Source organism: Oreochromis niloticus, unplaced genomic scaffold (assembly GCF_001858045.2).
Source record: "Oreochromis niloticus isolate F11D_XX unplaced genomic scaffold, O_niloticus_UMD_NMBU tig00007224_pilon, whole genome shotgun sequence".
Taxonomy (NCBI): domain Eukaryota; kingdom Metazoa; phylum Chordata; class Actinopteri; order Cichliformes; family Cichlidae; genus Oreochromis; species Oreochromis niloticus.
The window spans coordinates 18-26,864 of NW_020328431.1; the positions used below are offsets into that span (position 1 = coordinate 18).

The 26,847-nt window shown below is 42.4% G+C and overlaps 5 protein-coding genes across 6 annotated transcripts; 2 read left to right on the plus strand and 3 right to left on the minus strand.

The window, feature by feature from the left end:
• Positions 1–1,232: 1,232 nt before the first annotated feature.
• LOC109198138 (serine/threonine-protein phosphatase 6 regulatory ankyrin repeat subunit A-like) lies at positions 1,233–2,494 on the plus strand. Its single transcript, XM_019353747.2, has 4 exons — positions 1,233–1,272; positions 1,697–1,778; positions 1,871–1,962; positions 2,050–2,494. The coding sequence occupies exons 1-4, from the start codon at positions 1,233–1,235 to the stop codon at positions 2,148–2,150; spliced, it is 315 nt and encodes a 104-aa protein (XP_019209292.1). The 3' UTR covers positions 2,151–2,494.
• An 826-nt stretch (positions 2,495–3,320) lies between these two features.
• Positions 3,321–5,570, minus strand: LOC109198139 (biotinidase-like). The gene is made up of 3 exons (XM_019353748.2): positions 5,549–5,570; positions 3,796–4,361; positions 3,321–3,708 (listed from the first exon to the last, which is right to left on the minus strand). Exons 1-3 carry the CDS (start codon positions 5,568–5,570, stop codon positions 3,436–3,438), a joined length of 861 nt encoding a protein of 286 aa, XP_019209293.1. The 3' UTR covers positions 3,321–3,435.
• A 4,939-nt stretch (positions 5,571–10,509) lies between these two features.
• Positions 10,510–11,787, minus strand: LOC109198140 (sodium/calcium exchanger 2-like; the record flags this gene model as incomplete). The annotated part of the gene is made up of 2 exons (XM_025904807.1): positions 10,510–10,914; positions 11,475–11,787. Coding segments are annotated over 2 exons (690 nt in total), but the record flags the coding sequence as incomplete, so codon positions are not given.
• Positions 11,788–20,719: 8,932 nt separating this feature from the next.
• Positions 20,720–22,539, plus strand: LOC109198137 (serine/threonine-protein phosphatase 6 regulatory ankyrin repeat subunit A-like). Of its 2 annotated transcripts, none has more exons than XM_019353746.2 (6): positions 20,720–20,861; positions 20,971–21,119; positions 21,222–21,304; positions 21,738–21,820; positions 21,913–22,004; positions 22,093–22,539. In XM_019353746.2, the coding sequence occupies exons 1-6, from the start codon at positions 20,767–20,769 to the stop codon at positions 22,389–22,391; spliced, it is 801 nt and encodes a 266-aa protein (XP_019209291.2). In that variant the 5' UTR covers positions 20,720–20,766; the 3' UTR covers positions 22,392–22,539. The 2 variants fall into 2 exon arrangements, with proteins under 2 accessions (XP_019209291.2, XP_025760591.1); XM_025904806.1 differs by having other exon boundaries at positions 20,777–20,861; positions 20,991–21,119.
• An 837-nt stretch (positions 22,540–23,376) lies between these two features.
• Positions 23,377–25,659, minus strand: LOC109198141 (biotinidase-like). Its single transcript, XM_019353750.2, has 3 exons — positions 25,596–25,659; positions 23,851–24,416; positions 23,377–23,764 (listed from the first exon to the last, which is right to left on the minus strand). The coding sequence occupies exons 1-3, from the start codon at positions 25,657–25,659 to the stop codon at positions 23,492–23,494; spliced, it is 903 nt and encodes a 300-aa protein (XP_019209295.1). The 3' UTR covers positions 23,377–23,491.
• Between the last annotated feature and the right edge of the window lie 1,188 nt (positions 25,660–26,847).

Consider the following 26,847-nt stretch of genomic DNA (forward strand, 5'->3'; position numbering starts at 1 on the left):
GCCAAAATAATAAACAAAACAAATCTACACAATCCCGCACCCCTGACTTACCAAAATAAAGTCAAAATAAAGACAGAGTCTGACCTCCTTAACTAATTCAAAACAGGAGAAAACGGGTGATCAAAAGAAACGGCAGCTCACCCCTACCCACTCCACTTCCACAACTTTTCAGACAACACTGCAGCCACGACTGCCACAGGTACACTGCTGGGTGCTGAGGGGAAACGCGAGGACCTCTCCAGCCGTAGCACTCCAGCCTCCTTTTAATGGGCGGGTCCTCCAGCTGGAACCAGTCGCGTCAGGGCGGTGTATCCACGCACCAATCGGAGCAGAGCCCTGGCACAGCTGAATTAACATAAACAAATATTACCTGCCAGAAAACACATGAAAATACAAGTTCGTAACACCCCTTCCATAAGAATTAAACAACCCTCCTATTGTTTAATTCCAAACTAAGAGACAGGGCATCAGCGATAACATTTCCGTCCCTTTCTTATGTTTGATTTGCAGATTAAAATCTTGCAAAAGAAGGGACCAACGCATAAGTCTCTGATTTGAGTTTTGCATCTGGGAGAGAAACACCAATGGGTTGTGGTCAGTGAATACTTGAACAGGTATAGAGCTGGATCCAATATACACCTCGAAATGCTGCAGGGCTAACAACAAAGCAAGGGCTTCCTTTTCAATAGTGACCGAATGCTTATGAGGATCGATTTGCTCTGAGGGTGTGTGACAGGCTGCGTTATGTGTTTTAGGATAAACGATAATGAGGGAGTGGCAGAGATGTTAATTGACTCCCTGGGTGCAAATATTGTGAATGCAACGGACTCCAAGGGCAGGTAAGAGATGCAGACAGACTTAACATCTTGTGTGGAAGGGGTTTTTTTTTTGTATTTGTTCTTAGTGAGCAGGAACGTATTTACAATAACTGTGTTGATGTTGATGCAGGACTCCTCTTCATGCTGCAGCTTTTCTGACCATGTGGAGTGCGTTCCCTTCTTCTGAGCCATGGAGCCAGGCAAATGTTGTTGACACCCACATGCACAGAACACCACTGATGATGGTAGCTCTAAATGGACAGACCAATGCGTGGGTCAGTACACTAACTGATCCTGGATAAACTTGTGGAAATAATGGTCCCTGATTTCTTAACCTTTCACTTGTATTATCTCCACTGTGTGTTGGTACAGAGGTGATGGTGAGCGGTGCTAAGGCAGACTTGGCACTGCAAGATGCAGACAGGAACACAGCATTGCATTTGCTTGCAGCAAGGTAAGGCTATCAAGACAGGAAAGTTCTTAGTCATTCAGTATAAAAATTTAAAGTGAAAGTAGTTACAATTCAGATTTATATTTTTGCAATGTGTGGACGTGTATGTTTTGGCCCTGGCCCTTGGAACATTTATGTATCACTTTGGACACATCTGGCAGACACATTTAACCACATCATCACATGTTTCACTTGCATCACTAAAGGCACAATTTGGAGAATGTCATATTATTGTGAACAATAATATTTGCCACACACACACGCACTGGTCCGTAACTGTCACACAAAGAGCTTTTAAAGCTTTGCGCGAGATTAACGTTTATGTGAAGCTCAGAACGTCATCTCTTTAACATACTGACAAAGGCAGGATTGTTGCACATCTCATGTGGTCACTGCAGATGACTTTGGTACTCTCTGTTCTTCTCAGGTCACGAGACAAGTGCCTTGTTGATTCTGGAGAAAATCAGCGACAGGAATCTCATTAACTGCACCAACGCTGCTCTGCAGACGTATGTAGAACCTGAAGGTTGCACCTACTGTAAACAGTAGGATAACCTGCAAAACCCACTGTGAACTTACTGTAACACTCTTCTACCTGCAGGCCCTTGCATGTAGCAGCCAGGAAGGGATTGACAGTGGTGGTCCAGGAGCTGCTGGTGAAAGGAGCCAGTGTGTTAGCTGTGGATGAGAATGGTCAGCTTTCATCTCACTGTACTCACACATACTCTTCAGGTGTAATTCTAATGTGTACTATGAACCCTTTTCCTCCTTTATTCCCAGGTTACACTCCAGCTTTGGCTTGTGCTCCCAATCGGGATGTAGCTGACTGCTTGGCCCTCATCCTCAACTCAATGATGCCCACCTCACCATGGTCACCATAGCAGCTTTGCCCACTCTCTCGCTTACTCAAACAGTCATCAACCACCACCCTATCTCAAACCACATTTCCAAAGGTGTGGCCTTTGATACTCCAGCCCACTGAGACCTGACCACGCCTCCTACTGCAGGCCAGAACGCCTGCTGTCCTCTGTCTCCGGAGATGATGAAATGAATGACTCAGATTCAGAAACGTACTGAGGACTAGTGGAACCTCAATACTGGCAGGTTAGCCAGCCACTCAGGAGCCTTAATAGATCACTGACAAAAGCTTGACAGGGCAGTAAATACAAGCAGAGTATTCTTAGGTAAGTCTCTTCAAATCTAAAAATAATCCTCGTCTGAACCACATGCTTGCTTCCTTCAGGTGCATACACAGTGGAAAAGATGCACTAATGTAATAATTTGGTAAAATAAAGAATAATTTGCCACTTTTTTTTTCCACGGCATCACTGTACGATCAGTAACATGGTCAGCGTCCTTTTCAATGTAAAGCAGTGGTTTTATTTTTACGTTGAACTCTTTCTGTTTGAGGATACAGTTTTAAATCTTTCAAAGATTTTTCATTCACATTTACTAATGGAGCATCTGGTGAAGAAAAGCTCAGAGGACTGCTTTTTTTTTTCTTTGTTAAGATACAGAAACTGAGGGACAATCTTATGGGACCAGCTGAAGAAGCGTTTTCCCTACTGTACTTGAGATTTTATTCAGAGTTCTTTGAGCTTTCACAGCAGCCACTGACTGTCACTCTGGGACACTTATAATGCTGCATTCATGATTAGGATCGACTTCTTGATTCCTAGGAGAGAAAGTCAATATTGAAACCTACGTATTTATTCCAGGTGGAGATTGAATCGTTGAGAGCAGATTGTGACAGCAGGTGGATGTAAGACCAATGTACTGTACAACTGATGAACTGAATGAGCAGCCCAAGGAATGGATAACTTGCAATGCTGTAACTTCTTAATGTTTGTGTTGTGTACAGGAGACAAGAGAAGGTGGCTGTCACTGTGTGGATTTGTTTGTGTGTGTGTGTGTGTGTGTGTGTGTGTGTGTGTGTGAGAGAGAGAGAGAAACTATTAAATATTGCCTTTTGAGGAATATGCAACATTCAAACAGAGGATAAATGCTACTTGGTGGAATGTTTGTACTGTAAAGATTAAGTAACAGATGAATAAAGACATTTGTTTTGGTTTATTTTATAAGAGATAAAAGAAATGTGTAACAGCTGAAGGTTGGAGCAGCTCTTAACCATAACACTGAACTTTATTTTCCTGATCCCTCTAAAGTTTATTCATTGTCCAGGTGGTACATTCGTCCATACAGGCAGGCAGTGACCAGGCCACCCTTCGTGTTTGAATGTTTCATGGTCAGTCTCCCGTCTGCAGCTTTCTCCAGACTCTCTGGCTGCTCCAGGAACATTCGGCTTGTCAGAATAGATGGGTACACGTATTTGGTGTCAAAGTTCCCCTCCAACAGGAAGTCCATTTTAGACTCTGCTTCTTCCGCTTCCTGTCCACAAGAGCTCTGATCCAACCCTGCACAACAGACTACTGCACAAACCTGTAGATATTTAACATGTGGCAAATAAAAGTAGTGAGTTGTCAGTTTTAACCTTTTTAGAAATATTCAAATTCATGTGATTCTTGCCTGCAGTGCGTAACGTCCGTTGACGGTGTGTGTTCCTGCAAGTGCGCCGAAAGCATAGAGCTCTTTATGGTCTTGCAGTAACCACCTGTACTGCAGGCGGCAGCAGAAAGTGCCGTTGCACACTTTAATGTCGCCTTGTGTCTCATTTAAGAGGACAAATGTAAATGTGTCATACATCATAGAGGAGATGAAGGTGGGGTAGGAGGGAGGAGGAGGGTCATCACAGCTATCTTGGTAGCAGTATCCAGAGTCTGTAGCCGCTGATATTGTTGACTCCCCACCACCAGCCTCCACCTCTTTGGCTGCACTTTGTTTTACCTCAAGTGGCTCCAAAACTGGCACTCTGGCCACCAGCAGCCTGCCCTCCTCTGGGTCCCCTTTCCTGGCGTGGTGGTAGGTGGCAGAAAAAGGGGTGTAGATGCCACTTCCTGTCATGATGAGCCTGTCATTACGAATGTTGACAGCTAGTAGGGTGACGTTGGCAGCCAGACTGAATGCCTGCTGAAACTGGATTGAATCCAGCAGGGGGAGCTGGTTCATCCAGGCCAGGGGTCGGCAACCCGCGGCTCCGGAGCCGCATGCGGCTCTTTAGTCCTTATAGTGCGGCTCCGCGTGGTTTGGGAAAATAAATTAGAAGTATTTCGCTGAAGTGTATTTTATTTATGTTAGTTCTTTTAAACTTGTAGTTCTAAATTGGAAGATTATTGTGATATTGAAATATAAATATAAAATTATATTCTATTATTTTTTCCTCGCTCAATATAAGCGTCACACTCGCGGAAGCCGGTATTCCCACCGAAACACCGTGCATTTATCGAGACTTTCAACCCCGGGTAGGCCAATTATGGATCTTCGGATCCACATTATGTCAGCAGCTGCACCGTGAACTATGTTAAAGACAAACACTGCTCACGCCTCACAGACGACAGATGACAGCTTACAGTCCTGCGTAAACTGACTTCGCACAGCACCGATTAGCAGACGCTGTGCGCAGAGGTTCAGGAGCAGAAGTCCCATTGTAAACATACCACGGCAGACCCGACGATGTTTGCATGAACGCGCTTTTCACACGCGGTTGCTGTACGCATACAGCCGGCTGTAGCTTCGCAGCTCACAGCCCGACACACACCACCAACACAACAGCACAGATAGCGCAGACTTTAAGGCGGCGAGGCGTGATTGCGGGTGCCGCTCAGGTGCGTCCGCCTTCCCTGCAGCGGCGCTGCAGACCACGCCCCCGCCGCACGAATTAACCAGGTAAAATACATATTTAGGCAGAATTTTGCAAATATCTATTTTCAATTTTTCAGCAGCATAGAGCTTTTTTTTTTTACCAATTATTTTTAAAAGTCAGGTCAAGGCTCCAAAAGCCCAAAGGAGATATAAGGGAGGCGGCTCACAACAGTTTTTGTTTGCTACATGGATCATTTTAGTTCAGCTGGGTGTCTTTGCTTTTGTTATATTTCTTTAAGAGTTCAAAATGTGTTGATTACATAAATAAAATGTAATTTTCTCTGTAGCACTTCATGGATTTCATAAGCAGCACACCTTAGTTGTTCACACAAAGGTACAAAAAACAATATATATACAGTGTTATCTTCATTTTAGATGTCAAAAAGTATTTGCGGCTCCCAGTGTTTTCTTTTGCGTGGAAACCGGGTCCAAGTGGCTCTTTGGGTGTAAAAGGTTGCAGACCCCTGGCGTAGGGTTTCAGAGAGTTTTGTGGCTATAACGTAGCTACAGCGTAGATTACCCGTATAAATCCTCAGGTACATGGAACGTTCTCTGCTCAGTGGTGTTGGATCCTGATCACCCCATGTTTGTGTTTCAGTGGGTGATGGGAGTCAAAGAGGAGATATTGGTCTGTGTGTCTCCACAGTTGTTCTCAAACTAAAGAAGGCGCTTGGACAGGAGACGAAACCTGATGGCCTCCTTCACTTTCATCAACATTTCTTTCAACTTTATATTAAGTTTGTCAGTGAAAAGCTATGAAATGGAAATTCAGCCCTCGGAATCAATCCCAGATTGTTTATCTGCTTTTATTGTGATAATGAGGGAACAGGCCTCACATGGCCATGAAAGTGCATATGGTACTTTTGAGTCCCCCCCCCCCCCCACACACACACAAATACCTTTGTCTTTAGAGCTAATAATTAATAAACAATGGTGTGCCACCACCATTATACATTTTTTACCTTTTTTTACCTGAAACAGGTGATCAGTCTGTCGATACAGAGACACAGGCAACCATTCATTCAGCTAATTTAGCGTCACCAGTTAACCTAACGTGCATATGGGGTACTCATGTGCGTACACATGGGAGAGGCCCAGCTCACTGATTCAAATCCAGGACCCTCTTACTGTGAGGCGACCATCACTACTTATTAATCTGCAAAAAGTTTCACTGTATTTATGAGTCGAGACATGAAAAATGTCCTCTAAGTTTCAGATTACAGGTGTTTGATAGCTGGATGACTCGATGAATCACTGACTTTGATTGTTATATTGTTCAGTTATAAAATAATGACTCAGACACGTTGAACCTTGAAAATAAATAAACTATATTTAAATAAGGTCAACTTCACTTGATTAAAGACCTTCGTTTTCTTTCAGGAACACGTTACACCTCATGCCATGATTCAAAACCGAGTTTTTTCTAAGATTTTTTTTTCTTGCATTTCATAAAGAAAACCTTAAATATCATCTTCAGTTAATTTATTACAGTATCGAATAAATGTATATGTCTATCACATGACATTGTAGTAATTTCAGTCAATATTTCCCTACAAAGATTCAGGCAGAGAGAAATTTTCATCATCACAGGAAACGACTTCACAAAGAGACACACTGAAGAGAGCAAGACCTGGGAGGGGAGGAGAGGAGGCTGAACACAAACACAGACACTGAAATATCATACACCAAAAAACAAAAAGATGACCTGGGATGTAGCCTGGACCCAGCACAGCAGGATCTCTTTTCACAGCTTCTACAGAAACAGGTGAGGAGGAGACTGACTCCAGGAATGGCGCTTGTTTGTGTTTCTGCTCAGTCTGTCTGAACCGAGCTGTGGTTGTGCGTGTCACACTTGCTCACTTTATTTCACAAGAAGACTCAGATGTTTTGAAATCCTACTGTGGGGAATCGATCCGACAGAATAACCTACAGGCATCCATCACAGTAGACCATGCTGCTATAACGTACGTACACCGGGCTTCATCATGCATGTGCAGGGGAACACAGGAGGGGAAGCAAACATGGATGCACACTGGGAAGGATCAGGTAAGGAGGGGAGGCTGAAAAGAGCTGGGGGGTGGGGCATTACATCTAGCTACAGAACAGCGAAGGCCAAAGGCCGACAGTTAGTACAGAAGTTTGTGGAAACATGGAACATTGTCCGGACATTGTAGACAGTTCTGTTTTGGCTCCTGGGCCACACCGAGGTCACAAATGCACACATTGTGGAGGTGATTCGCTCTGTTCCTGCTGGTGCTGGTCATTACACAAGAGTTCAGCAGACCTCTGCATGTGTGTGTGTGTCATATCTATTGTTGGTCCCACCTGGTGGTTTGAGTGAGTAAACTACTGTTCAGGGGATTGTTTGAACCTCACACACAACAAACCTGCCTCACAGCCACGGCTAATATCTACAAAACTTCAGCTCACAACAGCCTGAGACTGACAATTATACTGGCAATGTTCCACACTGTTTCTTTATGTAAACATGCTACTTACACTCAAAGTTCCTCCGTCACAAGGACGACATGAAGAAGTGTACACTGGCGGAGGGTTATGACAAACACTGCGGCAGAAAAAAAGACACGGACTGAGCTCGAACAATGTAAGCTGCAGCGGAACCTTTTCTCGTATTGCACATTGAAACCTAATTGCTCAAATAAACTCCAAACTGTTCTCCTCAAGGACCTGCAGCACATCTTATGCTTAGAGAAATAATCTTCTATAAATAAATAAATATATAAATTATCTACTATACATGAAAAACAAAGACACAAATGAGTTAGCGGACCATCTATTTCAGTAAATTAGATGCTTTAAAGTTTGGTTATGATGCACTACTACACCGTTAAAGGGGAGATTTCTCACTGTGGAAAATATATCAAAGTCTAACCCACTAAATTCAGACACCATGTAGTCTACATACCAGCTTTATACACTGAAACTATCCTAAATGTTGTTTAGAAATACAAAATAATCTACCTTGGCTACATCTGCAAGGAAAAAGATACAAAACTGGATTTTAGAAAGTTTACAAAGTTAGTCAGGGTTAACCAATCAAATCCTTTTCAAATTATCATGTTTAACAACAATAATAAAGAGTTCCACTTGTATAGCACTTATCATCTGTGGGTGAGAGGTTTATAATGCAATGTCCTCAAAGAAATATATTTAATGGGACTGAAATTAGGCAGTTATAATAATAATAATAATAATGATAATAATTAAAGCTTCTAGTCATTATTATTATTATAAGACAATCTTACTGCTGTTTGTTGTGACATTTTTCACACGCTGGCTTTCCTGCTTCATGCATCTCAGTGCTGAACATAGTAGCCCTGAAGTGCCAGCGTGGAAATGTCGAAACGAATTAGAGCGTGTTCGCACACCATCCAGTGTTTTATGGTGTATTTAGCAGCCGGTTTCTTCAGTAGCTTGTGAACATTTGTTCCAAGTCTGCCATGCAATACTGAGCAACACATGCATGCCTTGCAGAGCCATGTTTCCTGCTGTGGCACTATGATGACTGTGCTGCTCCCGTGTAGACATCCTCGTTTCAGGTAGACCCTCTGGTCTTTAATCAGAACCTTCTTTTTTTGTTATTACAAACGATGCGCTGGCTTTCCATAAAGAAGGAAAGTAAATTTTTAACATGTTTGGTACATGTGCTCTAAGCAGACATGAATAGACAACATGATGGGTCCACCTGGATCTGGTGTTATCCGAACCAGTGGAAACACGAGACAGTTCTCCCTTCGTATATTGCACAGTAACCACTTATAGAATGATGGAGGAAAAGATAAGCACAACACAGTGTTTTAGTTACGTTAAATAAAGTGCAGCCTGGGCAGTTTGTACAGCAGAAATCTTGAATACTAGATTTTTTTACTTGAGCTTCCCTTAAGGCATTCTTTGTTTGCTATCTTAAAGCATTAGTGTGCTGTAGACTACAGTCCTGCAGCCTAATTAATGTGTAGATTATTAGCTTTTTCCTAACAAACGCTGCAGACCGGATGCTGATGATGGCAATCAGCAACTTTAGAGACTTTATTTTTGAGAGTAAACTAACACTGTTGAGTCTTGTTAACCACCCGTACATGTTTGTCTGCCCATGCTGCTGTCACTTAAGATAAAGGAATGGACGAGTCTGCCACTAACAGTAACACAGCGATGGCTGACTGCAGCTCATCAGCCCATCTGACTGCCTCAGACAAAGTTTTTAAATGACACTGCACACATCAGGAGTGTGTGAGCGCATATTTGGTCCTTCAGGAGAGGAAAATGTCCTTTTTGTTCCTCCCGGACCAAACGGCTTCTTCTGTTTTATACAGGAAGATTTAACATCAAGGACTAGCTGACAGTTTCTGTTCACCGAGTTGACACAAAAACACAGGGATGTAATTTACAGGTGGATAATTAGGCTGGTTATTCCCTTTTTCATAGCATGTACATGACATATAATGTGAAGATGCTCTGTACATGGCTATACATGCAAAAACTAATCCTTCAGCTTTATATGCAAGCCCCTGTCAGAGGCTGTGGTCCGGTAAAGAGATTAGTACAAAGATGTTCTTTTAGTCAGTGTTACACTTATGCAGCTTCTTATTTACTTGTTTTGGTTGCTAAACTTTTATTTTCCACTTAGCATGTCGCTAAAACTAAAGCCGCTGACATTTGTAATATTTGCAACTACCAGTGTTCCAGCCTGTGCAATGAAAATCATCGAAGCTTTGCTGACAGCGACAGTAGAAACCTGGCATTTCTGTCTCTGCATCCTTTTGTGTGGCAGCCTGCCCTGTGAAATTACTACACTCTATATGTACAACGGTTTGTACTATTTACAGCGCGTGTGGAGAGCCACCTTCAGCTATACTGCGTATTAGACAAGCATCACCACTATACAAGAACCTCTAGTAGTAAACAAATGTAATGTTGTTGTAAACATTCGACTCCTTATTTGATGCAGTGCTCCTCCACTTCCTCAGTGAAGAAACATGAAGCTGCAGAGTTGATGGTTTGAATGAGAGACTAAAGGAAAACAAAGGTATTTTTCCTTCAATGCTCACAGGTTTGTGATCCGTCTCAGTGGTCTGATCCTGGAAGTGAGCTCCTCAACCCAAAATAAACACACCTGGCTTTAAAGTGAATAAAGCAGCACTCCTCTGACTGACCTGACCTTCTTTTCACCTCTGAATCTCCCGTCACAGTCATTCTCTGTCACTCTCCGTCTGCTCCCCGTTAACTATCCGCAGTAACCTTTCGTTTTCACGCTCTCACCCTCCAAAAATACTTCCTCTTAACCCTCATCTTCCAAGTAACAATGAATGTGTTTAAAATGCGCTGTTTACACATGCTTAAATGTAGTGTTTGTGAACATGTATCTGAAGCCCTATTAACCAGATGAATCTTACACTTGTTTTGTGTTAAACCGTGGACTAAATGGACTGAGAGTCAACGATTTTGTGTGTGCTGCTGTGCAAATTCTTCTGGAACATTCTTCATCTCCTCTTTAAAAGCCGTTGATGTGACAGTAGGCCTCTAGGCTGGAGAAGAGGATGTAGAGGAACCACAGACCCAGGAACAGGAGGGTGGTCAGGAGGCGGGACACTTTCGGGCCGCCAAGCTCTCCGCCGATGGAGGGCCGGCGTCTGAACAATAGCACGGACATGCAGATGAACGTGAAGATGGTGAAGAGCGTGACGGAGAACGCCAGTGATCCAGGATCCACCCGGAACTCCTTTCCTTTAATTCTCCAGTACACGGCGGCCACTGACCATGCCACTCCGATCCCCAGGAACACGTTGACTGCGTTGCTGCCAGTGACATTTCCAACCGATGCGTCGGCATGCTGGTCTTGTATGGCAGCCACTTTGCTAGCAAAGGTGTCTGGAGAAGGAAAAGGTGGAAAATGTGAGTCACACACCTTCACACCCCAGAAATTTTTTAAATAGAAAGCAATTAGATGATTCCAAAGAGACAAACAATGACCAAAAAGATACAAAAAACAACTGCAAAGGTACAAAATGATTGACAGAAAGTCAAAGCAACTACAGAGAGATCAAAATTACTTTAAAGAGGCGCAAAGCTTGTGTCCAGTAAGATGACTGAAAATGATTGAAATGATTCAGAGACACAAAAATGACAAAAAAGTGACTAAAAACAATTAAAAGATGCAAAATGACAAAGAGACATAAAATGGCCAGAAAGAGCAACAAACCACCTACAAAATCACACAAAAGATACAAATAGATGATTATAAACAGATGCAAAATGATGCAAAATGACTGAAGGACACAAAACAACTACAAAGTTACAAAGTGACACTACATGCACTCATAAATCTGGGTATTCTCCCATAATCCATCCAATACTCAAAACAATCAAATCATCCACGCTCCTTTCTGCCTTTTCTTGCTCTCACACAGTGAAACGGGACATTTACTCACCTGGAATGGAAGTTCCCAGCGCCACAAACACCACGGCGGTCACAGTGTCCCGCAGCCCCACGGTGCAGCCGAAATGCGATGCCAAATCCCCGATGATGGCGGTGAGGAGCCCGATGGCGCTGATGGACACGAAGAAGCAGGCCCAGCCGTTCCAGTACTCTGTTGGCGGGACGCAGGCAAACAGAACCTTCCAGAAGACGGTGAGGAAATGCATGACGTAGTCGTAACAAGATGGAAGGCGCTCCTCACGACCTTCCTCCTCGTCATCATCGCCATCACCTGGAGGAGCCAAACACACAGTGATATTTTTTACAAGTTACAAACAGCACGGAGGTCATACTACTCAGAGTACTCAGGGGTTTGGACACAGTAGTGACCTGGGTTTGAACCGTCACGAGGAAGGACTTTTTGATTCTGTAGGTGATGTGTGGGATTTATGTCCTGCCAGTTTCATGGCGTGGCAGGATATTAATCCCATAAATGTTCTGTTGTAGTCGTAGCTCTCTAACCCTGAAGTGACCAAACTATTATAGCACCTTAAAGGACAGAGCGGTCTTTGACTTTTGCACAGGAATACTTTTAAAAATCTTTATCATACTTTTACTGGGTCCTTTACCTATTACATATTTCTAAATCATCTCTTACTTCATACAAACCCGATTGTCCTTGTTTTGTGGGAAAAAAATCTTTTATTTAACATAACAAAACACAATGAAATCAAAACCCATCATGGCAAAAACACAACATTTTTCATTATCCACTCCATAACAGGGGCTAATTCCTGTAAAAAGCTATGAAAAGTTGTAATTAATGATATAGGAAACATTTTTATAATAAAAATATCACAGCTACACATGGAAATATGCTTCAAGGAATACAGTTAACTGACTGTCTGCAGAGATCTGTTGCTTCCACTAGATGGTGGCCTTCACTTACAAATCTGACCTCCACCGACCTGACCCTTCATGCCTGAAAAAGGCGGCTATTTAAAATATTAGATTTATTATTTTTATTACACTACAGACTAGAAGCATGCTAATATGTTTTACTGATTGGAGGAGCAGTTTACAGCAACATTTGGTGCTTTGTTTTTAGGGATTGAATTACGTCTAATTCAAGCATCTTTTTCTCCTTTAGCATAATTTAGCTGGAATGTTATTACGGTTTTACATTTCAGTTAAATCACACTGTCACACAGAACTCAATGACAGACTGACAGATTGGTGTTTCCATAAGAACAGATGACTATTTTCCTCAATGTGTTTTTTCTATAAAACATTTACAGATCAATGCCTTTGGAAGTGACACAATAAAACAACAACATTACAAGCTAGCATGTTTTTGCGCATATGACATGCTGTAGATGCTGTCTGAATACAATAAGAGGAAACACACTGGGCTACAGGGACCAGGAGAGGTGGGTGTAGGACTAGACAATAATGATGATTAAACACCTCAGCGACCCGGGGTAGGGTGTTCCCACAGCTCTGCTGCTACTCTGCTCTCTCTGGCTAAGGGCAACGTCTCTGTGATGAATCAGCTGTTTATGTGCTGTTTGTGTGCAAGAAGAGGAATGAATCTTTTCTTATTTATCTGACTAACTTTTGGGGCGAAGATACAATGTAACAAATGCACACTGAGTACATACTGTGTATAAAAACAGATGTAGCTACCAGGTCTGGAAAATAAAGCCATTCTGAATGAAATTCTTTTAAATCACCAGAAAGGTGGGAACTCTTGAGGTTGCAGAAATGAGACTTGTACATGAGCTCCATCACCTTGCTGATGCATTTATGCTCTTAATTGGTAATTTTAGATGACATAAAAAAAAACATGAAGGTCATTTTGTAGCTTTTGAGGATAGAGGATAAAGCAGGGTATGCTTCATCATGGGATTTACAAGTCACCCACGTAGGAAGAGGCAGTGTCCCTTAGATTCTAATTCAGATCCACCCCTCCCTTGGCTGATGATGCCACAACGCTAATCAATTGGTGAAGTCACAGTATATCTTTTATATAAAGTCTGTGACCCTGGTATAAGGTCCCGCCTTGGTGAAATCGCCATTTTACCCACAACAATTGAAAAACTGGGAAAACTCTGACACCTCATTATTAAAACAAAACAAAGAGGGCAGACTTCATGTTGCCTGAGTGATTTTGAGCTCACTGCTTTGAGCATTAAAAGTTGATTGGACATCATTCAGGCCAAAAACTAGTCTGAAACTGTAAAAGTTGGGGTCCAATAATCCACCTAGAATATGATGCACCTTGTTGTACATTTTTTACTTGAGCTCTGGCTTAATGTGGAGATAGTTAACTTGCCAGTGAACACAGACAGGAAGCTGTATTACAGATGATGGTGCTGAACTCTGAACTGCTGTTTAGCTATAGCTGTGTTAAACATCCCTGTAAGCGGGAGCCCAGGGAGGGAACTTCCCCTCCTATTTATCTTTATTAAATCTTACTGTTACCGACCAGGTTGGTAACCATTTAGCATCTTAATTGGGAGGAGTGATTTTCTGTGTATTGTACCAACAGACTGTAACTTGGCTAAATTCTAGTCTAGACATCAAATGAAAAGTAGTGCATACAAATCTGAGATACCAAAACTGTCTTCCTGAAGAATCTTTAATAAACAGCAGACGATGCAAACAATCAGGTGTCAGTAGCTAACAATGCTATTTGTTCTTGTTACAAATTATGGGATGGGCTGGTGTAACATCAACACCAGTCTGCTGGCTGGGTGAAAGCTCACTCATTCAGCAGCCTCCTTCTATCCTAATCCTGTGCTGACTTATAGCTATACAGACATTAGGCCAGACCAGGGGTCGGCAACCCGCGGCTCCGGAGCCGCATGCGGCTCTTTAGTCCTTATAGTGCGGCTCCGCGTGGTTTGGGAAAATAAATTAGAAGTATTTCGCTGAAGTGTATTTTATTTATGTTAGTTCTTTTAAACTTGTAGTTCTAAATTGGAAGATTATTGTGATATTGAAATATAAATATAAAATTATATTCTATTATTTTTTCCTCGCTCAATATAAGCGTCACACTCGCGGAAGCCGGTATTCTCGCCGAAACACCGTGCATTTATCGAGACTTTCAACCCCGGGTAGGCCAATTATGGATCTTCGGATCCACATTATGTCAGCAGCTGCACCGTGAACTATGTTAAAGACAAACACTGCTCACGCCTCACAGACGACAGATGACAGCTTACAGTCCTGCGTAAACTGACTTCGCACAGCACCGATTAGCAGACGCTGTGCGCAGAGGTTCAGGAGCAGAAGTCCCATTGTAAACATACCACGGCAGACCCGACGATGTTTGCATGAACGCGCTTTTCACACGCGGTTGCTGTACGCATACGGCCGGCTGTAGCTTCGCAGCTCACAGCCCGACACACACCACCAACACAACAGCACAGATAGCGCAGACTTTAAGGCGGCGAGGCGTGATTGCGGGTGCCGCTCAGGTGCGTCCGCCTTCCCTGCAGCGGCGCTGCAGACCACGCCCCCGCCGCACGAATTAACCAGGTAAAATACATATTTAGGCAGAATTTGCAAATATCTATTTTCAATTTTTCAGCAGCATAGAGCTTTTTTTTACCAATTATTTTTTAAAAGTCAGGTCAAGGCTCCAAAAGCCCAAAGGAGATATAAGGGAGGCGGCTCACAACAGTTTTTGTTTGCTACATGGATCATTTTAGTTCAGCTGGGTGTCTTTGCTTTTGTTATATTTCTTTAAGAGTTCAAAATGTGTTGATTACATAATAAAATGTAATTTTCTCTGTAGCACTTCATGGATTTCATAAGCAGCACACCTTAGTTGTTCACACAAAGGTACAAAAAACAATATATATACAGTGTTATCTTCATTTTAGATGTCAAAAAGTATTTGCGGCTCCCAGTGTTTTCTTTTGCGTGGAAACCGGGTCCAAGTGGCTCTTTGGGTGTAAAAGGTTGCAGACCCCTGGCGTAGGGTTTCAGAGAGTTTTGTGGCTATAACGTAGCTACAGCGTAGATTACCCGTATAAATCCTCAGGTACATGGAACGTTCTCTGCTCAGTGGTGTTGGATCCTGATCACCCCATGTTTGTGTTTCAGTGGGTGATGGGAGTCAAAGAGGAGATATTGGTCTGTGTGTCTCCACAGTTTTCTCAAACTAAAGAAGGCGCTTGGACAGAGACGAAACCTGATGGCCTCCTTCACTTTCATCAACATTTCTTTCAACTTTATATTAAGTTTGTCAGTGAAAAGCTATGAATGGAAATTCAGCCCTCGGAATCAATCCCAGATTGTTTATCTGCTTTTATTGTGATAATGAGGGAACAGGCCTCACATGGCCATGAAAGTGCATATGGTACTTTTGAGTCCCCCCCCCCCCCCACACCACACACACACACACAAATACCTTTGTCTTTAGAGCTAATAATTAATAAACAATGGTGTGCCACCACCATTATACATTTTTTACCTTTTTTTTACCTGAAACAGGTGATTAGTCTGTCGATACAGACACACAGGCAACCATTCATTCAGCTAATTTAGCGTCACCAGTTAACCTAACGTGCATATGGGGTACTCATGTGAAATAATAATTGCTAGAAATACGACGATTTGCTTTTTCTGTATTATAAAATTTAAAAAGCTCACTGGAAGCTACTCTACCCCTATCTTTCGTTGCATTCGAGATTCTTAATTGTCTGGGATTGTTGTTAAACTTAATGTCGGTTACAGTTTTATTTTGGAAAAGGTATACCGGAAGGTGAGTCGTGCTCTTATTTTTCTGACACCGGATGGATGTTGAGGAAGAAGGTGGTTTTCTAAAAACATTAAAAAGAAGTACCGAAAGAAAGTCTCCGAAGTGCGTTGCCTTAAGCCTGACACACGTGCATAAAATATGTTATAGATAAATATTTTAGAAGCTGTTTCTCATGAGCTTATTAGGAAATATGTCTTACTCTACATTTGGGAGAACATTAGAAAATAAACTTGAATCACAAGAGACCTTTCCAGACATTTAATTCAGTCTCAAAAGTCCCGGACAGATTCTAAATCAGTTCATTTGTTTGAGGGAAGGGCAGAGGAAGGTGCTTAGACTGCCTCGGGGTGATTTTCTGGAACATTCGTTATCATTGACTTTGCTCCGGAGATTTAGAGTTTACACAGACACGATTACATAACCTGGCATTCACGCTATGACCACACCACTTAAGTATGATTTGAACAGTGAGGCTTGTACGAACGTGTTTATTATTGTAGTCATTTTGACCAAAAAAAGTTCTCACATTAAAAAAAATGTGATTAACACACTTTGTCAGAAAAAACAAAGTTCATCCTAAAACAAATTTCTCTAGAAACTATGAGGAAAATAAAACTAAAAGGACACACCCTATATTAATATACGCCCTGGTTTTATGGCTTCGAGATATCCATTTTCTTATAAAATCTTTGGCAAGAAAATGAGCAGGTTTTACAAGTCTTTTTGTAAACTGTGAGATTTAATGATGTTGTGTACTGTTAAAAAAAAGTGGTTGAAACAATGTAAAACACTGAGCGAAGGCCATTGTGTGTGATATTTGTTTCGAATTCAATTCAGCTGCTAAGAAATTGCTAAAGTTTTCTATAACCAAGAGTCTTTGACTGGATACTGAAATGAGCTCCTTTGTGGTTTAAGTATAAACTAACAGATCTTGTAATTATTTTGTCTGAATTATTGGTCAGACATAACCTCTGCAGACTACAGTTGTATAGTGGGAATAATATTTCACAACACACAGTTTGCTGCTGGTTCAGTCAAGGTTGTTTGAAGATAGATCAAACCTGCAGCTTCAGAATCTAGTGCAAAAAGACAACACAAAGCGGAGCCGCCGAAGTGTGAAATGTTTCACTCAGTACAGTGCGCTCCAGCTGTGAGGCTCCAGCTGCTGTTATGCAGCTGATGAATGGTAATTGTGCACTGACTGGTCCTGGTATTCTCCTAACCCCAAAGCTGTTGCTGCTGAGAAAAATGTAATTTACACAGCTGGAGAAGCAATGTACCTCCCCACTCTGCTTTTTCTGATTTCACAGTAGTCCCAGTATCTCCCAGTCATTCTCACACATCTCCATAATGATGTTGGTGGTACAGGACCACTGTTTTATCTACTCAGATAATCACTATCAGACACGTAGTAGTAAACAAAATCAAACATCAACATTTTTATGTATTTCAAGATTTTATAATTGTATTGTAATGGCTGATGGATGGTGAAGAATTTGCAATATAACTGTTGTTGTGAATTTTTTCACAACAACAGTTATATTTTCACAACAACAGTTGTGAATATTTCACAACTGTTGTTGTGAAAAAAAACCCCCCAACAATCAAATGATCCCTATGAGCAAGCACATGGCGACAGTGGGAAGGAAAAACTCCCTTTGAACAGGAAGAAACCTCCAGCAGATCCAGGCTCAGGGAGGGGCGGCTATCTGCTGCAACCGGTTAGAGGGTGTGTTTTTTATATTTTACTGCTGTTAATATTTCCTGTCTGTAATAAGCGTGATAAGCAAGGTGCAAGAACCCTGTCTTAATTTGTAATAATGGGGGCCACAGTGTTTTTCTGTGGTTTAATAGAAGAGGAGGCGGGGGTGGGAGTAAATTTTATTTGTGTTTATGTCCCACGTCTCTAATAAGCGTGGTGCGTAAAGTGACAACCTTGTATTGGTTTTTAATAATGGGGGCACGCTGTGTTTTCTGTGGTTTCTCAGACAGGGGGGGGGGTGTGGGAATGAGTTTTTAGCATTAGCTGGCGAGTCTTTCGCTACAGACACAAGCCTGTTTGTTTTATTAATTGTTGGCAGCCGAACTCGGTCCGTTTTAGGTGTGTTTGTTCTGAGCTGCTGCGTTGCTGACAACGGAAGAAACGAACCCGACCAGTACAAGTTTGCAGGAATGCTTCTTTTGCTTTGGTTGAAAGTCATCTGAACCTTCCTTTTCTAAAACCACACTATGTTTCTTCCCCTCTGTTCTGTCTAAAACTGGGATGTTTTACGAGCGGCTTTGAGAAGTTCCAGCTCCATATCGCGAAGACGGCGTTCGTTCTCGGTGGCCTGACGTCGTTGCTTTAACAAATGCTGTGTTTCAATTTCTTTCTCAAGTTTCAGCCAAAGCACGTTTTTCTTTGACTGTCTCGTTATTATATTGGCAAGTTCAACTGCATTTTTCACGCCTTTTTTGCGCCTCTTCCATATGCTTTGCCAATAATATCACGTCAGCCTTCCTGCCGGCCTCTCTCCACTCCCGACTTTCCCTTTGTTCCTCCTGCATTATCTCTTTCTTTAGCCTGATTGCGTCCTCCCAGCTGTTGTGGAGTGACTTAAACTGGCTTTTCTTAGAATATCGTTGTGCTGATTATTTTGAATTAATATGTCGGATATATTCATTCCCTCTCTAATTTTTAGTTCTTTCTCTTTTTGAGCTCTGAATTTTTAAGCTCTGCCAGTACCTTGTTTGGCATTTGAACTGAGGACGTTTGGAGGGCCTTGTGAAGTGTGGACCATGGCGATCATTAGCTCTAGCATAAATGTGAGACATATTTAATAAAGGTTGACTTTCACTGGTATTTTAGACTTTCAGCGGTATTTTAGACGGAACAACTTTGTAGTTCACTTGTGTAGAGAGTTTAGCGTCGCTAAGGCTCTATTTAAGCCCTTGGTTTGGAAGCTCCTTGAAGTTCCTTTATTGTGACGTTGCAAAGGCCTTTGAGCTGAGCGTAAGCCCCGCCCCTTGTGCTGTTAATTAGCAGCAGGTGCAACGTCTCTGTTTCACACCAAACGCCATAGGCTGTATCCAATGTTCCTCTAAGCTGCGCAGTGCGCTGGCACGGTCTCTGCGCACAGAAAATCTGCGTTGCGCACAAAGAAAAAATCTAACTTGAATTGAATTAAAAAGCGTTATTTTCAGTCATACGTCGTTGTTATTCTGCTAGCAGTATAGTTTTGTTTCCGTTGCAAATAAATAAATACATACATAATAAAATTTCATCCCTCCCCAACACCCCAACACTGAACTAACAACTGAACCTTATAGAGTCAGTGCTAATACCCCTAATGAGTGTAAACCAACACACTGGTCTTCAACACCTTTCCAGTTTTCACGCATTAAAGCTACTCTCTTGAGCAGGAGAATGACTTTGTTTAGTTACAAAGAGCATATCAGGGGTACTTCCCAAAGTAGGAACATGTGCTCTAAAACTAAGTACTGTAAAAAAAACAAAAAAACAAACAACTACTGATATATACAAGTCAAATCTAATAATAATTGCTAGAAATACGACGATTTGCTTTTTCTGTATTATAAAATTTAAAAAAACTCACTGGAAGCTACTGTTACGACCCGTCTAGGGCCAGGCAATAACATGAACGAGGCACTCGCTCCCCCCAAGACCCAAGCAGCCACAGGAAACAAATCCGTTCGTTATATTGTGATTTATTTACAAGGTGGAAGAAAGAAGAGGAACAACAGAACGGGAGTGTCAACACTTCAGGGCGAGCCAAGGCCAAAATAATAAACAAAACAAATCTACACAAATCCCGCACCCCTGACCTTACCAAAATAAAGTCAAAAATAAAGACAGAGTCTGACCTCCTTAACTAATTCAAAACAGGAGAAAACGGGTGATCAAAAGAAACGGCAGCTCACCCCTACCCACTCCACTTCCACAACTTTTCAGACAACACTGCAGCCAACGACTGCCACAGGTACACTGCTGGGTGCTGAGGGGAAACGCGAGGACCTCTCCAGCCGTAGCACTCCAGCCTCCTTTTAATGGGCGGGTCCTCCAGCTGGAACCAGTCGCGTCAGGGCGGTGTATCCACGCACCAATCGGAGCAGAGCCCTGGCACAGCTGAATTAACATAAACAAATATTACCTGCCCAGAACAAACACATGAAAATACAAGTTCGTAACACCCCCTTCCATAAGAATTAAACAACCCTCCTATTGTTTAATTTCCAAACTAAGAGACAGGGCATCAGCGATAACATTTTCCGTCCCTTTCTTATGTTTGATTTGCAGATTAAAATCTTGCAAAAGAAGGGACCAACGCATAAGTCTCTGATTTGAGTTTTGCATCTGGGAGAGAAACACCAATGGGTTGTGGTCAGTGAATACTTGAACAGGTATAGAGCTGGATCCAATATACACCTCGAAATGCTGCAGGGCTAACAACAAAGCAAGGGCTTCCTTTTCAATAGTGACCGAATGCTTATGAGGATCGATTTGCTCTGAGGGTGTGTGACAGGCTGCGTTATGTGTTTTAGGATAAACGATAATGAGGGAGTGGCAGAGATGTTAATTGACTCCCTGGGTGCAAATATTGTGAATGCAACGGACTCCAAGGGCAGGTAAGAGATGCAGACAGACTTAACATCTTGTGTGGAAGGGGTTTTTTTTTTGTATTTGTTCTTAGTGAGCAGGAACGTATTTACAATAACTGTGTTGATGTTGATGCAGGACTCCTCTTCATGCTGCAGCTTTTTCTGACCATGTGGAGTGCGTTTCCCTTCTTCTGAGCCATGGAGCTCAGGCAAATGTTGTTGACACCCACATGCACAGAACACCACTGATGATGGTAGCTCTAAATGGACAGACCAATGCTGTGGGTCAGTACACTAACTGATCCTGGGATAAACTTGTGGAAATAATGGTCCCTGATTTCTTAACCTTTCACTTGTATTTATCTCCACTGTTGTGTTGTGTTACAGAGGTGATGGTGAGCGGTGCTAAGGCAGACTTGGCACTGCAAGATGCAGACAGGAACACAGCATTGCATTTGGCTTGCAGCAAGGTAAGGGCTATTCAGAGACAGGAAATGTTCTTTAGTCATTCAGTATTAAAAATTTAAAGTTGAAAGTAGTTACAATTCAGATTTTATATTTTTGCAATGTGTGGGACGTGTATGTTTTGGCCCTGGCCCTTGGAACATTTATGTATCACTTTGGACACATCTGGCAGACACATTTAACCACATCATCACATGTTTCACTTGCATCACTAAAGGCACAATTTGGAGAATGTCATATTATTGTGAACAATAATATTTGCCACACACACACGCACTGGTCCGTAACTGTCACACAAAGAGCTTTTAAAGCTTTGCGCGAGATTAACGTTTATGTGAAGCTCAGAACGTCATCTCTTTAACATACTGACAAAGGCAGGATTGTTGCACATCTCATGTGGTCACTGCAGATGACTTTGGTACTCTCTGTTCTTCTCAGGGTCACGAGACAAGTGCCTTGTTGATTCTGGAGAAAATCAGCGACAGGAATCTCATTAACTGCACCAACGCTGCTCTGCAGACGTATGTAGAACCTGAAGGTTGCACCTACTGTAAACAGTAGGATAACCTGCAAAACCCACTGTGAACTTACTGTAACACTCTTCTACCTGCAGGCCCTTGCATGTAGCAGCCAGGAAGGGATTGACAGTGGTGGTCCAGGAGCTGCTGGTGAAAGGAGCCAGTGTGTTAGCTGTGGATGAGAATGGTCAGCTTTCATCTCACTGTACTCACACATACTCTTCAGGTGTAATTCTAATGTGTACTATGAACCCTTTTCCTCCTTTTATTCCCAGGTTACACTCCAGCTTTGGCTTGTGCTCCCAATCGGGATGTAGCTGACTGCTTGGCCCTCATCCTCAACTCAATGATGCCCACCTCACCCATGGTCACCATAGCAGCTTTGCCCACTCTCTCGCTTACTCAAACAGTCATCAACCACCACCCTATCTCAAACCACATTTCCAAAGGTGTGGCCTTTGATACTCCAGCCCCACTGAGACCTGACCACGCCTCCTACTGCAGGCCAGAACGCCTGCTGTCCTCTGTCTCCGGAGATGATGAAATGAATGACTCAGATTCAGAAACGTACTGAGGACTAGTGGAACCTCAATACTGGCAGGTTAGCCAGCCACTCAGGAGCCTTAATAGATCACTGACAAAAGCTTGACAGGGCAGTAAATACAAGCAGAGTATTCTTAGGTAAGTCTCTTCAAATCTAAAAATAATCCTCGTCTGAACCACATGCTTGCTTCCTTCAGGTGCATACACAGTGGAAAAGATGCACTAATGTAATAATTTGGTAAAATAAAGAATAATTTGCCACTTTTTTTTTCCACGGCATCACTGTACGATCAGTAACATGGTCAGCGTCCTTTTCAATGTAAAGCAGTGGTTTATTTTTACGTTGAACTCTTTCTGTTTGAGGATACAGTTTTAAATCTTTTCAAAGATTTTTCATTCACATTTACTAATGGAGCATCTGGTGAAGAAAAGCTCAGAGGACTGCTTTTTTTTTTCTTTGTTAAGATACAGAAACTGAGGGACAATCTTATGGGACCAGCTGAAGAAGCGTTTTCCCTACTGTACTTGAGATTTTATTCAGAGTTCTTTGAGCTTTCACAGCAGCCACTGACTGTCACTCTGGGACACTTATAATGCTGCATTCATGATTAGGATCGACTTCTTGATTCCTAGGAGAGAAAGTCAATATTGAAACCTACGTATTTATTCCAGGTGGAGATTGAATCGTTGAGAGCAGATTGTGACAGCAGGTGGATGTAAGACCAATGTACTGTACAACTGATGAACTGAATGAGCAGCCCAAGGAATGGATAACTTGCAATGCTGTAACTTCTTAATGTTTGTGTTGTGTACAGGAGACAAGAGAAGGTGGCTGTCACTGTGTGGATTTGGTTTGTGTGTGTGTGTGTGTGTGTGTGTGTGTGTGTGTGTGTGTGTGTGTGAGAGAGAGAGAGAAACTATTAAATATTGCCTTTTGAGGAATATGCAACATTCAAACAGAGGATAAATGCTACTTGGTGGAATGTTTGTACTGTAAAGATTAAGTAACAGATGAATAAAGACATTTGTTTTGGTTTATTTTATAAGAGATAAAAGAAATGTGTAACAGCTGAAGGTTGGAGCAGCTCTTAACCATAACACTGAACTTTATTTTCCTGATCCCTCTAAAGTTTATTCATTGTCCAGGTGGTACATTCGTCCATACAGGCAGGCAGTGACCAGGCCACCCTTCGTGTTTGAATGTTTCATGGTCAGTCTCCCGTCTGCAGCTTTCTCCAGACTCTCTGGCTGCTCCAGGAACATTCGGCTTGTCAGAATAGATGGGTACACGTATTTGGTGTCAAAGTTCCCCTCCAACAGGAAGTCCATTTTAGACTCTGCTTCTTCCGCTTCCTGTCCACAAGAGCTCTGATCCAACCCTGCACAACAGACTACTGCACAAACCTGTAGATATTTAACATGTGGCAAATAAAAGTAGTGAGTTGTCAGTTTTAACCTTTTAGAAATATTCAAATTCATGTGATTCTTGCCTGCAGTGCGTAACGTCCGTTGACGGTGTGTGTTCCTGCAAGTGCGCCGAAAGCATAGAGCTCTTTATGGTCTTGCAGTAACCACCTGTACTGCAGGCGGCAGCAGAAAGTGCCGTTGCACACTTTAATGTCGCCTTGTGTCTCATTTAAGAGGACAAATGTAAATGTGTCATACATCATAGAGGAGATGAAGGTGGGGTAGGAGGGAGGAGGAGGGTCATCACAGCTATCTTGGTAGCAGTATCCAGAGTCTGTAGCCGCTGATATTGTTGACTCCCCACCACCAGCCTCCACCTCTTTGGCTGCACTTTGTTTTACCTCAAGTGGCTCCAAAACTGGCACTCTGGCCACCAGCAGCCTGCCCTCCTCTGGGTCCCCTTTCCTGGCGTGGTGGTAGGTGGCAGAAAAAGGGGTGTAGATGCCACTTCCTGTCATGATGAGCCTGTCATTACGAATGTTGACAGCTAGTAGGGTGACGTTGGCAGCCAGACTGAATGCCTGCTGAAACTGGATTGAATCCAGCAGGGGGAGCTGGTTCATCCAGGCCAGGGGTCGGCAACCCGCGGCTCCGGAGCCGCATGCGGCTCTTTAGTCCTTATAGTGCGGCTCCGCGTGGTTTGGGAAAATAAATTAGAAGTATTTCGCTGAAGTGTATTTTATTTATGTTAGTTCTTTTAAACTTGTAGTTCTAAATTGGAAGATTATTGTGATATTGAAATATAAATATAAATTATATTCTATTATTTTTTCCTCGCTCAATATAAGCGTCACACTCGCGGAAGCCGGTATTCCCACCGAAACACCGTGCATTTATCGAGACTTTCAACCCCGGGTAGGCCAATTATGGATCTTCGGATCCACATTATGTCAGCAGCTGCACCGTGAACTATGTTAAAGACAAACACTGCTCACCCTCACAGACGACAGATGACAGCTTACAGTCCTGCGTAAACTGACTTCGCACAGCACGATTAGCAGACGCTGTGCGCAGAGGTTCAGGAGCAGAAGTCCCATTGTAAACATACCACGGCAGACCCGACGATGTTTGCATGAACGCGCTTTTCACACGCGGTTGCTGTACGCATACAGCCGGCTGTAGCTTCGCAGCTCACAGCCCGACACACACCACCAACACAACAGCACAGATAGCGCAGACTTAGGCGGCGAGGCGTGATTGCGGGTGCCGCTCAGGTGCGTCCGCCTTCCCTGCAGCGGCGCTGCAGACCACGCCCCCGCCGCACGAATTAACCAGGTAAAATACATATTTAGGCAGAATTTTGCAATATCTATTTTCAATTTTTCAGCAGCATAGAGCTTTTTTTTTACCAATTATTTTTTAAAAGTCAGGTCAAGGCTCCAAAAGCCCAAAGGAGATATAAGGGAGGCGGCTCACAACAGTTTTTGTTTGCTACATGGATCATTTTAGTTCAGCTGGGTGTCTTTGCTTTTGTTATATTTCTTTAAGAGTTCAAAATGTGTTGATTACATAAATAAAATGTAATTTTCTCTGTAGCACTTCATGGATTTCATAAGCAGCACACCTTAGTTGTTCACACAAAGGTACAAAAACAATATATATACAGTGTTATCTTCATTTTAGATGTCAAAAAGTATTTGCGGCTCCCAGTGTTTTCTTTTGCGTGGAAACCGGGTCCAAGTGGCTCTTTGGGTGTAAAAGGTTGCAGACCCCTGGCGTAGGGTTTCAGAGAGTTTTGTGGCTATAACGTAGCTACAGCGTAGATTACCCGTATAAATCCTCAGGTACATGGAACGTTCTCTGCTCAGTGGTGTTGGATCCTGATCACCCATGTTTGTGTTTCAGTGGGTGATGGGAGTCAAAGAGGAGATATTGGTCTGTGTGTCTCCACAGTTGTTCTCAAACTAAAAAGGCGCTTGGACAGGAAGACGAAACCTGATGGCCTCCTTCACTTTCATCAACATTTCTTTCAACTTTATATTAAGTTTGTCAGTGAAAAGCTATGAAATGGAAATTCAGCCCTCGGAATCAATCCCAGATTGTTTATCTGCTTTTATTGTGATAATGAGGGAACAGGCCTCACATGGCCATGAAAGTGCATATGGTACTTTTGAGTCCCCCCCCCCACACACACACACACATACCTTTGTCTTTAGAGCTAATAATTAATAAACAATGGTGTGCCACCACCATTATACATTTTTTACCTTTTTTTACCTGAAACAGGTGATCAGTCTGTCGATACAGAGACACAGGCAACCATTCATTCAGCTAATTTAGCGTCACCAGTTAACCTAACGTGCATATGGGGTACTCATGTGCGTACACATGGGAGGCCCAGCTCACTGATTCAAATCCAGGACCCTCTTACTGTGAGGCGACCATCACTACTTATTAATCTGCAAAAAGTTTCACTGTATTTATGAGTCGAGACATGAAAAATGTCCTCTAAGTTTCAGATTACAGGTGTTTGATAGCTGGATGACTCGATGAATCACTGACTTTGATTGTTATATTGTTCAGTTATAAAAAATGACTCAGACACGTTGAACCTTGAAAATAAATAAACTATATTTAAATAAGGTCAACTTCACTTGATTAAAGACCTTCGTTTTCTTTCAGGAACACGTTACACCTCATGCCATGATTCAAAACCGAGTTTTTTCTAAGATTTTTTTTTCTTGCATTTCATAAAGAAAACCTTAAATATCATCTTCAGTTAATTTATTACAGTATCGAATAAATGTATATGTCTATCACATGACATTGTAGTAATTTCAGTCAATATTTCCCTACAAAGATTCAGGCAGAGAGAAATTTTCATCATCACAGGAAACGACTTCACAAAGAGACACACTGAAGAGAGCAAGACCTGGGAGGGAGGAGAGGAGGCTGAACACAAACACAGACACTGAAATATCATACACCAAAAAACAAAAAGATGACCTGGGATGTAGCCTGGACCCAGCACAGCAGGATCTCTTTTCACAGCTTCTACAGAAACAGGTGAGGAGGAGACT

Excerpts from the sequence above, each read along its gene's own strand:
- LOC109198137 (XM_019353746.2), top strand. The coding sequence starts at position 20,767 with ATGTGTTTTAGGATAAACGATAATGAGGGAGTGGCAGAGATGTTAATT. Across the intron at positions 21,120-21,221 it reads TGGACAGACCAATGCTGTGG|AGGTGATGGTGAGCGGTGCT; the intron begins GTCAGTACACTA and ends GTTGTGTTACAG. Across the intron at positions 22,005-22,092 it reads GTTAGCTGTGGATGAGAATG|GTTACACTCCAGCTTTGGCT; the intron begins GTCAGCTTTCAT and ends TTTTATTCCCAG.
- LOC109198138 (XM_019353747.2), top strand. The coding sequence starts at position 1,233 with ATGCAGACAGGAACACAGCATTGCATTTGCTTGCAGCAAG. Across the intron at positions 1,273-1,696 it reads TTGCATTTGCTTGCAGCAAG|GTCACGAGACAAGTGCCTTG; the intron begins GTAAGGCTATCA and ends TGTTCTTCTCAG. Across the intron at positions 1,779-1,870 it reads ACCAACGCTGCTCTGCAGAC|GCCCTTGCATGTAGCAGCCA; the intron begins GTATGTAGAACC and ends TTCTACCTGCAG.
- LOC109198139 (XM_019353748.2), bottom strand. The coding sequence starts at position 5,570 with ATGTACCTGAGGATTTATACGG. Across the intron at positions 4,362-5,548 it reads GTACCTGAGGATTTATACGG|CCGCGGGTTGCCGACCCCTG; the intron begins GTAATCTACGCT and ends GCGGCTCCGGAG. Across the intron at positions 3,709-3,795 it reads ACGGACGTTACGCACTGCAG|GTTTGTGCAGTAGTCTGTTG; the intron begins GCAAGAATCACA and ends AAATATCTACAG.
- LOC109198141 (XM_019353750.2), bottom strand. The coding sequence starts at position 25,659 with ATGGGTGATCAGGATCCAACACCACTGAGCAGAGAACGTTCCATGTAC. Across the intron at positions 24,417-25,595 it reads GTACCTGAGGATTTATACGG|CCGCGGGTTGCCGACCCCTG; the intron begins GTAATCTACGCT and ends GCGGCTCCGGAG. Across the intron at positions 23,765-23,850 it reads ACGGACGTTACGCACTGCAG|GTTTGTGCAGTAGTCTGTTG; the intron begins GCAAGAATCACA and ends AAATATCTACAG.